The sequence below is a fragment of the Idiotropiscis lumnitzeri genome, chromosome 5 (genome assembly GCF_059441095.1).
Source record: "Idiotropiscis lumnitzeri isolate Australia: NSW breed Sydney's pygmy pipehorse chromosome 5, RoL_Ilum_1.0, whole genome shotgun sequence".
Lineage (NCBI taxonomy): Eukaryota > Metazoa > Chordata > Actinopteri > Syngnathiformes > Syngnathidae > Idiotropiscis > Idiotropiscis lumnitzeri.
The window spans coordinates 29765570-29780887 of NC_142395.1; the positions used below are offsets into that span (position 1 = coordinate 29765570).

At 42.5% G+C, this 15318-nt stretch overlaps 1 protein-coding gene across 1 annotated transcript; it reads left to right on the plus strand.

Moving 5' to 3' along the window:
- Positions 1-4795: 4795 nt before the first annotated feature.
- LOC148337640 (interleukin-18 receptor 1-like) lies at positions 4796-14725 on the plus strand. Its single transcript, XM_088296872.1, has 11 exons — positions 4796-4889; positions 9640-9728; positions 10699-10936; positions 11009-11195; positions 11267-11408; positions 12153-12218; positions 12506-12629; positions 12708-12853; positions 13470-13613; positions 14107-14259; positions 14331-14725. The coding sequence occupies exons 2-11, from the start codon at positions 9680-9682 to the stop codon at positions 14675-14677; spliced, it is 1596 nt and encodes a 531-aa protein (XP_088152998.1). The 5' UTR covers positions 4796-4889; positions 9640-9679; the 3' UTR covers positions 14678-14725.
- Positions 14726-15318: the final 593 nt, after the last annotated feature.

Below are 15318 nucleotides of genomic sequence, written 5' to 3' on the forward strand. Positions count from 1 at the left end.
CCCCAAAATTTTCTCAACAACAAAATGTTATACGCGCCCCCACTACTCTAAACACGACATTTTGATTACAATTGCATTTGCAGCATATGCATTACGTAGCAAAATCAATCTCAGGGGCGGCCATTTTGTCAGTTCCTGTCAACTGAAAATGACATCCCCGTTGCTCAGGGCGAAAGGGACCCATCACAGCTCACCTGTTTTCCGAAGCTGAGCCGTGTTTGGTCGTCCCTAGGATGTCGTTTTCAGTCGACTGAAAGATTACAACAGGAGTATTTTGCTGCTTAATTTGTATTTGATTAACACAACATTAATCAAAATATCAAGTTTACACTAGTGGGGATATCTAGAACATATTGTTTTGGTTGACATTTTTTTTCAAGTATACATTTTAAATATGTTTGTCAGGTGCCCGGGTATCTCAAACAGGGTTGCACAAAACACAGTGAGCATATAAAGAAGCACCAAAAAAGTGAACTGCTCATAGCGGAGCTCAAAATAAAATGACATGATAGGTCATCAGACTTTTTCAAATGATCAAATATATAGTCCATTGTTTGTTGCCGCCTTCATTTTCCTCCACTTTTTGTGACTGCAGGTTATGCGGCTGAACAGCAAGTTGTGCAAAAAGTCAACTTAACATGACTATTAAATGTGATTTCTCTTTGAAGTTTTACCAAAAAGTGTCGCTTAGCTGATTTTGGGCGAGAGGCGGGTGTACACACACCCTTGATTGGTCGCCAACTAAACAAAGGGCACATATAGACAAACAACGTTGACGCCTATGGACAATATCTTTTTCCATTAATCCTCAATGTGAATTTGGACTGTTTTTTTTTTTTATTAAAAATTATAATTAGTTTAAATTTTGGGGTATTTCCCTAACCCCATTGATGTGTTTTTTCCTTTGCTTATGGAATTGAAATACATGTTGCATTGATTTTGTCATGAAACGGAGTCATTTGATGTGCTTTATGCTAAGCATGTCAGTGATTACGCATCCTTTGTAGGGTGGACCTGCTGGCTCCAACACTGCCCTCAATAACCCGCAACCCCTCCCATCCCGCAACGCCGACGCACACACACACTTCTGAAAGTGAATTTGGGTCAAGAGGTTTCCAACTCCTCATCTTCTCATCAGCTCTAACCTTTCGATGCCACGTGTGCAAGATATATTTGAAGCGGCTGTTCGTGAACACGAATTGCTCGGTGCTTGTGTGAAAGACGTTTGTGCTTGAGATGGTTATGAAAGAAGCCGTGTGTTTGGCTGTGCCCACTGTTGTCACGGAGACCCACATTCCCTTGGACTACTGTCTATGTTCATTGTTGAATTCCACCCACTCTCGTGCTTGTGGCCCCCGACACAATCAAACAAGTCTGGACGCCCTCAAGAACTGGATTGCACTCTGCTGTCTTTACTTCCTCCTCCACCGCTTTTTTTGTTTTCCCATTTTGGCGCCTCTCACGTTCTCTCTCGTTTCTTTCTCGCTTTCCTGTCCCTCAAGGCCGGAAAACAGCTGTTTGGCTCGAGCCGATCGCCACAAAGGGCCCGAAGAAGTTCTTTTGCTGTCAAATGTTTAGGAACTTGGGCCAAGTCTCAGGGCGAGTCCAAAAGGAACGTACGAGCCAAGTCGCTTTCATATACAACTTTGAATACGTCATGACGAAAGGTAAACACTGCGAACTGATACGAAACGCAACGAACGAACATTGCTAATTTATAACTTGATTTGGTCATCATGGGAACTTGTTGATGTACTGTACATTGTTTTGGTTTGCTCCTAATATCTTCCTTGTCCACTGAAAAGCATGTTCAGTATCTTCGAAAACCAGTGGTGGGCGGTCAAGGCCTTCTCTGCTGGCCGAACATCATCAAGAAATCATGATCATATTCTTCATATTGATGTCATATTATATCCTCGTGTTGAATTTTTAGGTGAGAGTTTTTATCCAATTAGAATTCCGCTAGCTCGTGTTGCCAGGCAGGTTTCACAATACTAGATTTTTTTTTTTTTTTTTTTGCAGTTGATAGACAGTTACAATTGCTAATCGGATCACGAGTTGGTTACAGTAACGCCTTCTCGCTGGCCTTACGCTGAAGGTGATGAACGCGATGTACGCGTTTTGTGATTGGATACTCACTCGTGGGGGGGCGGCGCTATGCGGAATCAACGCACCCGGAAGTCGTCACTGGCCACCGTTCAAAAATCCAAAATCTATTCTTGCTTTTTTAAACCACAATGGCCGAAGGAGGAAAAAGTGTGGATTTAATTGCAGATACGCTTGCGAGGCCATTTTCAAGACGGACCTTAAGAGAAGCACGGTCGTCCAACACTTACTCACTCGTACGTAAGTGTGTTTCTGCATATTATTTGTCCAGCCGTGGTGTCATAAATGACGCGATTACGAGGGCGATGCACTCAAGTCGGACTTCACTGGAGGCCTACGTGTCAAATGCACGGCCCGTCACTGGCGAGAACCGAGTAGGCCAACAGCCTTCCCGTATCTTATGGGACAATGTTGACAACGTGAAGTCGTCAGTGTAAAGCTTGTGTCACAACCGAAATGTTCTTCCACCTCCAAATAATGCAACACACTTCAATTGATTCCGTCGCAACCACTGGCACACGCCCAAGTGAATATGTCCATTTTGCCACAATTAAACCTTTTCCACTTTGCTCCAAATGTAAAATGTAATGTTGGAATGTCCATCATTCCCTCCTAAGAACTCAACTGAAATAAGTACGAAAGGGAAAATAGCACCAGGAGATGTCGCGTCGTCATCGTTTTTCTGAAAACAGTATTTTTGGTTTTCTTGTTCGTGAGTGTTGTTTTCCATCGATGCAATTTAATTTTCGGGGTGTAGCACATTTTGATCCTCGCGCTAGCAAATGTTTTGGGGCAAGTTGTTTTATTTGTCTCTCATCCCACACTGATCACTTGTTAATTGAGTGGATTTGAACCCTCCCCCGGAACTTGGCCTTTGGACCGCGCGTGTGAGTAAATCACTTGGCTGGGCTCGGCATGGGACTTCCTGCCCCTTTGGAAAATGACTCACGACTGGTGAAAGATGCTCAACAACGCTCAGGGCCGCAACAAATGTCGTTATTGAAACGTGAAGGTCACAGCTCCAAATATTTTCAACACGGACTATTTTCTATCATTGACTATTGTGGACTACTGTCAGTTGCACTTTTGAAACGTGTTACCACGGAGCGCCTGCTTTAACATTTTAGCCGACCGGAATGGACGGCAAGATGTGTTTGGCGTTACAGTTTCTGTTACTCGAGCTGTGTCGCAGTCCTTTTACAAATGTTGCAAAAGCGCAAATTAACAGACGGGATTTAACAAGACTGTATTCTAATGTTTGTAATATTTTCTAAATTGCAAATGTGTTTCATGTGGTTTGTAACATTTGTAAGTTTTGTGATTATTTCCTTCCATTAGCCTTTTTCAGGTTTGCGACAAGTGAGCTGGAGTTGATCCCAGCTGACTTCGGGTGACACAAAATGAATGATGAGAAGGTTTGAAAGTCAAGCCACGCTGCCGGCATGAAAATCACACCAGGTAACCACTTCAGCATCAGTTACCTCCTCAGAAATATTTATTAGATTGATTATTTATTTTTTTCCGCTATATTGTGCAACTCAACTTTACGCACATTTGAACTTGTTACAATACACTTTTTTTTTTTTTTTTAAGTATTCCTTCTCACTTTCGCTGTCAAACAATCGAACATCATTAAACTCGACAGTGACTTGAAATGAGCTCGGCAAATCAGTGCTGCTGTTGTTCGATCCGGCTTCTTTGATTTGAGGCAGCCTGCTAAAGTGAAGCCCTTTCTTTCCCAGCAGCGCTTCGAAGCCGTCATCCAAGCCTTGGTTCCACCTCGGCTAGATTCCTGTCATGCTCTTGACTTTGAAGCCAGCCTGTCCTCCCTCAAGCGCCTCCAAGCGGACTAAGCGCAGCCTCAGGGGAGGATCGTGCCTTTTCTGTTGCCGCTCCTTCCCTCCGGAATGAGCGTCCATTAAATGCGAGGCTAGCCCCGCCCCCTCTTGTCCACTTTTAGAACCCGTATGTAGACACATTTTTATTCTTTAGCTTTCAACCCAACTTGAGACGGTCGCTCTTCTGCTCTTCTTCTGCTCTTGTTTGTTTGTCTTCTCATTTCCCTGCTAATTTCGATGACACCATCGGGAAAGCGTTTTGTTCCAGCTCCAGCTGTTGCGAAATGCGCCATAGAAATACAGTTGGATTGTATTGTATAAAAAAAAAAAAAAGATTGGAAAGATGTGGCAGGGGGTGACTGTCATTTTTATGTTGCCTCAAGTAATTTCCCTCCGACCACTGAAGCCAATTCAGTTAGTTATTTTTTTACAATCTAAAATGGACGGATGGTTGCTTTCCTGATTTTCCAAAGCCCTTTGCCTGGATTATGGACTGGCGACTATTGGAGAGGCAACTGGGCTAAGTTTGAGACCTAAACAAGCTCATAACCTCAACAAACGTTATGAGCTTGCCTTGGTTCATGGCAACATTTGGTGCACTTTTATTTCCTTTCTGTCCATCATTAAAAAGCAAAACATTTACTTGTACTTGACATGAGGGAATTCCGTTCCAACGAAATCAAGTGTGTAAGGCTGAATGCAATACAATTATTTCTTACCAGTTGGCTCTCGCATGGGCCACAGCGGAGAGATGATTATTTCTGCCGCCGCCGCACTAATCCAAGTTGAAGCACGTCTCATGCATCGTCCGCATGACTTGAATTTTGCCTTTTATGTTTCAAAAGGCTTGTCTGCTGCAAGGAGGCGTGACTCAGGGACTGCGGCGGTCGCTTCTGTCTCCATCTCATCTGATCTTCCAGCAATCTTGGGAGAGAACGCCTCTCGGTGAGTCAAGTACAGTCTCTGTACTCTGTCTGTGTGAGTCCTCCAGTGCCCAATTTGGTATGTTTGCATCTCTACAGTCGATGTGGAGAATGTGCTTCGTCGTATTTGTCCATGAAGTGCTGTGAATGTGAGGGCAGCTCATGCAAATCTATTCTCACTACTGAGAATTTCAATAAAGTTCACACATTTCAACTAAGTACTATAAATTTAGCATATGAGAATAATATCATAAATCAGTAAACATCAGGCCTACAATCCCAGTCATTCTTGTGACCCGTGCTTCTAGTTTCATTTGATAAATGCTTCTTGTTTCATCAATGTTTAAAATATTCAGTAAATATCAACGTGCTAACTTTAATTATCGACATTCTGTCCGCATGTGTTTAAAATAATGCCAGTCATCATAATCGAATCCTTCATGACCTAAAAACAAGTCCATGTATTGACATTGACTTTGCAATGTCATCACGGCGTGGGAGTACTCGCCACCTCGGGAGAACAACGTAGCTCCGAGTTTTCCAATGGCCCTCAGGTGGCCGTGACGTCGCGATGAGGTCACAAATCCGATGGACAAACTCATGAAAGACTTCCTGCCGTGCTCTGCCTTCGCGTCTGCTATCATTCCGCCTCTCTCACTCAGACGCGCTTCCTGTTGGCGTAGAAAGCCCCGAGTCGCGCAACGGCATAATTGCTGACCGGCAGGAAATGTGGAGCTTTTTGGGTTCATTCGAGCTTCCGTGTGGGAAACGGCGTACGAGGCTGCACTCTCGCTAGGAGGGAGACCTGTGTGTCACGCTGACAAAGGGCTTTTCCGTGTTTGTATAACATTGCGATTATTGTTCCACTGTTTGGATTATTAACTCAGTATCACTCCATTAAGGCTGTTTTTCAGGTCCGGTCTCATTCTGGATCACCTAATATTTAAAAAGAAACGTAACGTTAAATGATGATAGTCAAAAGTTAAACGAGGCATTGAGTATTACTTTAAAATTATTCTTCACAAACTTGTTTTTATTGCGGGCGCATGGAGCTAAAGGTTTTTTCCTTCAGTCATAAATGGGGATTTCTTGTATGTGTCAAAAGATCATCAGGTTAAAGCAGTGCTTCTCAATTGTTTTCTGTTACGCTCCCCCTTTGCAAGAAAAACACCATTCTCTTCGCCGCAACTATTAGGAACAGCATTTTCATTGCAAAATAAACCTACGCCGTCGAGTTGGGCAAGGAGAGCGCCACTGCCGACTAGTGGTGTGGAGGTGCAATTACACTTGATTGCAGTATGGCGGAAGGAAAAGCATGTTCCCCAAGGGACGAAGGCGCCCCCCTCAGCAACGCACCGCCCCCCCGCCCAGGGGGGGGGGGGGGGGGGCTTGCCACACTATTTGACAAGCATTGGGTTAACGTAGCTGCCCATGAAAAAAGATTGGATTTTTTACATCGATGATGTTTCAAATTGAGGGAGTGGTAAACATTTGGATTTCAGCATCCATCTGTTTTGTTTTCTTTTGAGATTGTGCTGATTGTAGCTTAGTCATTGTCATTTATCAAGCTACAGAGGCACAATGGCTCTCCCTCCATTAGTCTCGTAAGACATTCGTTCTCCTCAGGCACCGAGTCAAGTTATCTTCAGTTGAATATCGAATAAATGCTCAAATGGCTTTTCCATACACATTGACACAACTTTTACTGCTGGATAGCATTGGACCCCCCCCCCTCGCCCACGTAAAGTGGGGCTGGATTACGTGAAAATCCCCTTTGACTCTCTTACCTCATCTTTCAGTCAAGCGCTCAGGGAAGGACCATAATGAATTGCAGCAAATTGTGAGCCGATGACGAGGATTCGTCCGAATGCCTTTGGGACTGAAAGTGACGTTTCATACTTCATAAAGAGCCGTTTTGCGAGTGGACCCGCACCATAAACTGCATATTTAAACTCGACCTCAGTGGCGTGTCCATCACATGCTATAAATTGTGCAGTGAACTGCAAATCTGTGAACCAGATCAGCGGCAGACATTTTTCTGTGCGATAGTCAACCAATATTCATCGATACATCCGTCATTAACGTCAACTCATTTGAACTCTGGACTTGTGTTCTCACTCTCTCGCTGTCAAGAAATGCCAGGAGAAAATCATTTCACATCATTTTGAGGAAACGAAATGAAGACTCACATTTGCACAGATTTCGGAATCGGAAGCAAAGTGCGCTTCGTTCAAAATGTTTATTTGTCACTCTCCGTAAAATTGACTCATATCGCAAGGATTGCTCGAAATCTTGTCTCATTAAAGCAGTCAAATGTTCAACTATCATTTTGTCGAATGAAAATCTGCGAGCGTCATGCTGACAGAGGTCTGCAACTAACGATTATCTTCATCGATCAATCTGTCAATTATCACAAGTTTGAATTTCCGTTCAAGAGCAGGACGTTAATTTCATTTGACAGCGCAGACAAACATAATTTGATATCATTCATTTCTTGCCTTCCGTAACGTGTCAGAAAAGAGGCAAAAAAATGTTGATGATTGTTTTTCAAAGTCAAGGTCAATTTCTTATTTTGATTAAACACAAAGATGATCAGTCATGCATTATGAAACGAAAGAAATCAGCGAATATTTTTCTCTTTAGAGATTGAAATTTCAAGCTTTTGGACAATTGTGAGTTAAACAATGTCTGCAAATGAATGAATGTTTTTGATGAATTTTATAATTGATTAGTTGTCAATTAATGGATGAAATGGTTGTACCTCTGCTATTGGTCTAACTTGAAGCCTCATAATGTGGCTCATGAAAATGAGCTTAAATGTTGAAATCTGCTCCTTTAACACACACAGAGCAGCAACACATTCAAACAGTCTAAAACGAGCAAGAATTAAGCATTATATATTCTAAAAAAAACAACAACTAAATATTCAACCAAACCGACACATTTCATCTGCTGACATAAAACAAAACGCCATAGATGGGCTAATGAAAATGAGCAAAGATGTGACAGGAAACGTTCAGACAACTGCTAATTTAATGCACACGGAGCGGCAACCAAATATTTGGCATATTTAGTTCAATTCCGTTTTCTTTCTTTCTAGTGAGACAACTAAACACCACCAGCATCCCCCCCCCAAAAAATCTGTTGAATGTCTGGCATTCTACGAGACACACATTTTTTCTGTCTTAAAAAAAAAAAAAGGATGGCGAAACATCAGGATGTCGCTTATGATCAGGAAGAGGAACAGGATAGGTGGAGGCTGAAGTGCGAGTATAATTTATGTGTGTGACATGAGCCGTTTTCTGAATATGTGTGTACTTGCGTACATGTGAGGGAGCGCAATCTAATGTGAAAATATCAGATGTGCTCTTCTGGGACCCAGGGAGCAGGCAGGCGCGCCTCTTTCTGGACTTTTTGGCCTGATCTTTGACTCTTTTTATCATGTTGGGGGGGGGGGTTTCTAGGTTTTTTTTTTTTTTCTAAATGGTGATCGTCACTGGCAGGTCCTTCTGAAGTAAATAAAAACGATAGACTTTTTTGTGTGTGTGTCTGGGTGTGTCCTCTTCTGGAGGACATTTCTCATTCCGAAAGTATTTGTTTTAGATTTCTGTGCCATCAGAGTGCTTAGAACATGACCGAGGTCAGTAAGCGCACACACACACACACACGCACACACCAACCCTACGTAGTTAAAGTACTCAAGCTCTGTCATTTCAGCCCATATCTCTTTGAAAAAGAAAAGTGGAACTTCTCATTCCATTCCTTAACGTAAGTTGACGATGACAAAAAAAACGAAAATTCCAGTCAAATAGTTCTAGTGACAAAAAATGATAAATGAGCTCATGACAAGAGCAATTTTCACTTTCTTCAGAACATTTTGAACTGGCCCAACACACAATTGGTTGACCTCAAATCATTGTTGTCGCCAAAACGTGCCAAATTTCTCTCTCATGGATGCTGAATATTTTGCCGTGTTGTCATCTGAGGAGGCCGAAAAAAGTAAGAAGTTGAAAAAAAAATGCAATAGTTATTTTCTATTTTCACATGTAAAAAGTCCAAAGTTTCAAATAACCACAGAAGTAAACTCAAGTCCATATGCGGGAAAAATTGAAGCAATCCTCCCGAGAAAAGTCATTCTCTTCTTTTGTCTTCATTTTCTTTTTTTTGAAACGGGCACTGAGATGTTGTTTTGTTTTCCTGCCTCCGTCCGTTTTGAGCTGCGGGGGGGCCCAGCTGAGGCCCTCATGTTTTTCGTCCGTCCCAATAATAGACGGCGGCACGATCACGTTCCATCATATTGCGTCAGGGTCGTCTTTAGGACAGTCCAAATGAAAGAACCGCCCTTCGACTTCCCTTACGACGTCAACGGATGCCTTGAATGAGTTGAACGTTCTCGACCACATTTGGGAAATCATTTGACATCCCGCGGAGGCGAGCGAGAGACCTTTCGTGGCGTACTCATTGAAAACACAGGAGCAAAACCAAACGGCTCGAAAGTCCACAGAATAAAAAGTGTCAAATAAGTAGGCCAAGAAATTTGGAGTTCTTGTCAAGGCAGAAAATGACTCCTTGCACTTTTCTGACCGTCTTTTTTTATTTTTTATTTTTTTCATTTGAGACCCACTCAATCTATCTTGCTGAATATTGATTCAAATATATCTCTATAAAATATATACCCGAGAGTGCCGCGTAACATAGAGCAACGATTTGTTTTCCGGAAACTCCAGAGATGTCTTCTTTCGACACTCTGAAAGCTTCTCTTTCGCTTTCAGAGAAAGGAAGTCTTCATTTGCGTCAGCCGTCATCCTCATCATGAAGTTGCCTCTGCTGCAAATGCTTTCACTACTTGCATCTTTAACAGGTTAGTGATCACATCATGAGAGAGTGACATTATATGTGATGTCATTGAAAACAAATCCACTTAGATCACGCAGCAAAAACTGAAATGTTGGAAATTTCCAAAAGAATCTAAAAATGGTGACTTTCACTTTCCTCGACTTCTCAATGCACATGTTCAAATGTTTAAGCCTTTTTATTCACTTCATCATCTGCGGCTGAACATTTTTGTGACGAGTTTAATAAGCTACTATATGTACTTTATAAATGAAGTTAATATATTTGGTAATAGTTGAAGTTGTGTCAAATCTGCGTAAAGCATTTCATTCCAATTGATGCACATAACAAAGTCCATTTGTGTTTCGCTCCCGTGTCATCAAGCACTCGAATTTCTGAATGTTTTGTTGTTGCTATGAACAATTAATTCTACTCGAACGTTGTGTCGTTGATTAAAACGCGCACACAATTTGCTACGTTTGGAACGCTAAAACATTGCATATTGCTGAAATGCTGACTTTCATTTTCTTGGAATCACGAGACCCTTTTGATGCCCACGAATGAGGATGTGGTTTCAAAAAAAAAAACCTATTTGGGTCATTCAAGAAGGGAAGTACAATTTAAATGCCAACAGTTTTGGAAAATGTAACATGAATTTTATATGGCCAGCTCAAACTTACAAACATTTGGGAGTTGTTTTTTTTTTTTTTATCAAGTCTTATACTACTACACTTACATGCTACATTGGCGCTTACGCCACCTGCTCCAAAACAAATTTGGCGAGTTTATGCTCCATATTTGATGCGCGAGAAAAAAGTCATTTGGTATTTGAAATCCTATTTAGGAATGATTTTTACGCTTCGGTTTTAGCGACAGTTCCAGTTTGTACAACTTCGGACACGTTTTTGTCGACTTTGCGTGTCTTATTTGACATTTGACGAGACGAGGAATGACATCGAACGATTCCACTTGGACGTGAACAAACGTGTAATCCCCAGGTCGGTGTGCGGCGAGGCCGTCCCAGGAAATTTATGTCAAGGCGGGTGAGATGGCGGTTCTGTCGTGTTTTCCTGATGACCGTCCGGTGATTTGGAGCCGTGAGAACAAGCTTCAGATGGACCTGAGCGACATGTCAGCAACACAACAGCGACACGAGGGCCTGCTGCGTTTGGACGCCAGCCTTTTTATTCTCTCGGCTTCGCTAAACCATCAAGGCGACTACTCCTGCTCGCAAAGGTAAACCGGGAGGAACGCCCTCCAACATTTCCACTGGCGCACTCCAAACTCTGACAACGCTTCCCCTGACAGGAATGCAAGCGACCACTTGTGGTTCCGGGTCATCGTTTACGCCACGTTGAGCCGTGAGCTGGCGGTCAGAACTCAGTACCCGATGACGTGTTACGCACAAGAGTCCTGCACGTTGGCCTGTCCGGATGTCAACGTCCCACCTTCCAATCTTCTCAATTTTACAAGTGAGGACGTTCTGTGGCACAAGGTATTTAAAATCATCTTGCCCTCATTTTCGTCACGTGAATTCAAAATGAAATGTTCCGACGAACCCTTTAGGAGGGTGAGAAAGTTGACGGCTACTTCTTAAGAGCGGACGACAGCGACCGAGGTGTCTACACGTGTACCAGGCCTTACCGCTTTGACGGGCAAATCTATAGCATGAGCTATACGGTGGTCTTGGATGTCCAGCCCAGTCAGGGTAAGCCTACAAACAGTATTCCTGATCGCACATGTGGGTTTTGCTTTTTTTTTGGGGGGGTCAGTCCTTTCGGATCATTTTTAATACCTCACAAGTGATCATCATCATCATGTTGCAATCCAAAAACATTCAAGAACAATGTCAAACAAAGTCCTTGAAATTCATTTCTCTCTGTGTAAAGTGTAGAAGCATTTTTTCCAAGACTTTGGAACTCTTTTGAACCACGGTGAGAGTCGTCATCCACAAATGGAGCAAAATGGGAACAGCAGTGAGACTTTACAAAATGACTCTCAAGAATGTAAAGGTCACAAAAGAACACAGAATGACTTTGAAAGAACTGCAGGCCTACCTGCTTACTCAACCACAAGAAAGACAAAATGGCATTCACCAGACAAAAGAGGCAGGCAAAAAATCTCACATTTGCTCAAAAACTTGATGATCCGCAAAACTTTTGGAGAAATATTCTTTTGACTGACAAAACCAAAGTTGAACATTGTGCAGATTTGCATCCCATTAAATGTTGCTAGCGGCAGAGTCTGGGGCTGCTTTGGTGCTTCACGACCTTGACCGACTTTTTCTCATTCTTTGGTCTGCTATGGCCAAAATTCCTCCACCAGAAAAACCTCGTCCACAGAAATCAGGACGCAGACAAATACGTTTCCACGGTACTGTAGGATGGAACGCCATATTGAACTCTCTCTCTCTCTCTCTCTCTCTCTCTCTCTCTCTTTGATATTTTTATAGGGAACTTGGACAAACATGCTTATTTCTCATGCCCACGGGAAAATGCCACTTTTTTTGTGGATGTGGGTGAGCATCACTCTTGTATTCCTTCTTCCTATTTTTTACGACTTATCCTGTTTAGAGCCTCGGGGAACTTGCCATATAGAATAGAATATATCATATAGACTGTTACGTTTGTCATATCCAATGTAAAATGGTATAGTAGTCATTTGGTGTAGCCTCGTGGGCCAAATATAATTACACTACGGGCCACAATTGGCCCGCGGGCCAGAGTTTGACACCTATGCGCTACATTATGACTCCTCACAAAGTTTTTTTTTTGTTTGTTTTCTTCCGCCAAACTGCTTTTTCAGGATCACCGGCTGTGATTAAATGTGAAGCTGTGTTTTATTCAGTCCCCAGTTCTTTGTTTTGGTTACGTGAGAACACATTTGTGGAAATGAACGACTCCTTCCCAGTATTCTCCAATTACACATGGTATACAATCGACACGCAGAATTCATGGACACATTTCAACTTGGCCCCTATTCTTACTATTCTGATCTCATTTTGCAGGGAAAATATGAATGAAGGAGTAAAACGTACGGTATATCTGGTGTTCAAAGAAGTCCGAGAGGATGATCTATCAAATAATTACACCTGTAAAATGCAATCCACCTTCGACTATCCCAGCTTTGTCACCATCACATTGGCCAAAAATGGTAAGATTGATCAATGGATAGATGATTAAATGGCTCATAATGTTAAACCTCCATAAATAGTTGATACAAAACTAGAAGACAGTTGAAAGTTTGCATTGCAGGCCAAAATCCGGACCTCTCCTTTGAGATCAAATAGACAAGACAAGAACAAAAAAAAAACATTTCACACACAAGGCAACTCAATGTGCTTCACACAAGCAAAGCCACAACAAACGAAAAAAAAGTGTCTTACCGACATCACTAAAGGAAAGAAGACATTTAAAAGTAAAATGAATAAATAAAAAGCAGTTTTCTAGAATTACAAAAGGTTCATACAATGAAATGGATTTTTAAAAAATCTTAGTTTTTCACGTGGATTTGAAGAAACACAAAAGAACTTTTTTGGACTATGGCGACACCATCTGGACGATAGTGGGAGTGATTTTGCGAAGGTACGTTGCATGTTCCATAAGGTGCTGCCTCGACGGAAATAGATTTTATTTATTTTTTTTATAAGGATGCGCGGTTCAGATAGTGAATGAATGATCAATGTTTTCATATTTGTTGTCTTCTATTGACCAGCCACCCTTGTTTAATATTATTCAGTTTTAGTGTGTTGTTTCATTCCTCCTTTCAGATCAACCCTCCCACACGTCTGCGATCGTCTGCCCAGTGATTCTTGTGGCCGTCATGGCCGCAGCTCTCATTGTCTACGTCAAATTCAAAATTGACATCATTCTCTTCCTGCGAGATCATCTGGGCTGCGGCAGGAGAACCTCGGGTGAGACTCAGTCACATTCTGACTTTTTTTCCCATTTCAAAACACAATTTTCTTACTTTGATTTATTTTTTTCCCCCCTCATAAAACCGAGCTTTTATGCGTTACGAGCAGTCACTTTGTGAATTAACTTTACAACATTTTTTATTGTCATTCTCTTTTCTTATGCTGTAAATGTGTTCAAAAAAAGTTAGATTTTTGTAGATTTTAAAAGCGTTATCTTTTGGTCTGGCTGTGAACTTCAGCAACTGGGAATGTCAAAAAGCTGCTTGAAGCCCCCTTTTTTTTTGGGGGGGGGGGGATTGTTCACTATCTTCCAAGCTGCTGATTGTTGTGAAGTGCGTTGAGTTCACTGGCACCACACGGTGCTCAAATCTCAAGTTAAAAAAATGAAAATAAAATCAGCATCAAGTTGGCTCGTATGTCAAGTCGAGTTACTCACATCTCAAGGCACCACTGCAATCCAATAATGTGTTGTTTCTTCCTTTTCTTTTAGATGGGAAGACCTTTGATGTGTTTCTGATGTGTTATAAGAGCGACAAAGTTTCAGGACTGAAACGATGCGATGCAAGATGGCTGGAGAACGTACTCGAAGAGAACTTTGGTTATAAACTTTGTCTCTTTGATCGGGATGTCCAACCAGGAAAAGGTATCGCGTCGCATTCTCATACTTTGAGCCAAATGACTCAACTAACGTTGCGTTGTGCCGGTGTGTCGCAGCCGTGGCCGAGGCGTTGCTGGACTGCATAGAACAAAGTCAATCGGTGGTCCTGGTACCTTCGCCCGCATCTCCGAGTCTGGAGAGCGGCTTGTTGAGCGCCATCCACGCAGCCCTTGTGGAACGCAAGACGAGTTTGGTTCTCATCCAAGCCGAGAGTGCCGAAGGATCCGGATGGGATTCCGCACCGGAGGCCTTCCAGCTCCTCGAGAAGACGGGCCACTGTGTCACATGGAAGGGCTTAAGTTCCCTGCCGCCTTCTTCCACCTTCTGGAAGAAGCTCCGCTATCACCTCCCGGCAGCCAGCACCGAAAAGAAAGTTTTCCCCTTGGAAGCTCTTCCGCGTTAGATTGTCCTCGGCAAGCAATCAAGTGATTGCTTGAATTCCCTTCTCAGAAAGTACGGTCCGGGAGTGTGACATGGGGGGGGGGGGGGGGTTGGCATGTTGACATTCACGTAGAAACGACGGCACAAATCTCTGCAATATATTTTTAACAATTATAATCGGCGAAATCTGCTGATTGGAAAGGGAAGAAAATATGGACTTCCGGAGCGGCTCAGCGTTTGCTCACCTGGCTGGATCATACTTTGTGACAACCACCCACCTCTGTCGTGAAGGTTTCGTTCCCGACCACCGCATATGAAATATATAATAACCTACTTAAAACACTTTTGAAATCACACGTTTAAATACTTTGTAGATATAATATCGATGCATATAAAGTGATGAAAAAAATAAGAGACTGCCGCGTTCTCGTTCATTTTAAGGTTTGGTGCCACGAGCACGCGAAAGAAAAGGTGGACTTTGTAAAAACACAAGTTTGGACAGTATTGATTTAAGAACTTGAGAATTGATTTTGCTTATTCTCGAGAAGACATCTACAAAATGTCACCATCAGCGCGTAAATTCGACTCTTCTGAGCTGCTTTTGTTGTCGTTCATAAAATGACGTCACTTCGGGCGCAACTCGAACGCACGTGGGGTCCAAAT

Bases quoted from the DNA above. Each gene is read 5' to 3' on its own strand.
- LOC148337640 (XM_088296872.1), top strand. From the start codon at position 9,680: ATGAAGTTGCCTCTGCTGCAAATGCTTTCACTACTTGCATCTTTAACA. The intron at 12,630-12,707 runs GTATACAATCGA...CTCATTTTGCAG, and splicing joins GTATTCTCCAATTACACATG to GGAAAATATGAATGAAGGAG. The intron at 14,260-14,330 runs GTATCGCGTCGC...GGTGTGTCGCAG, and splicing joins GGATGTCCAACCAGGAAAAG to CCGTGGCCGAGGCGTTGCTG.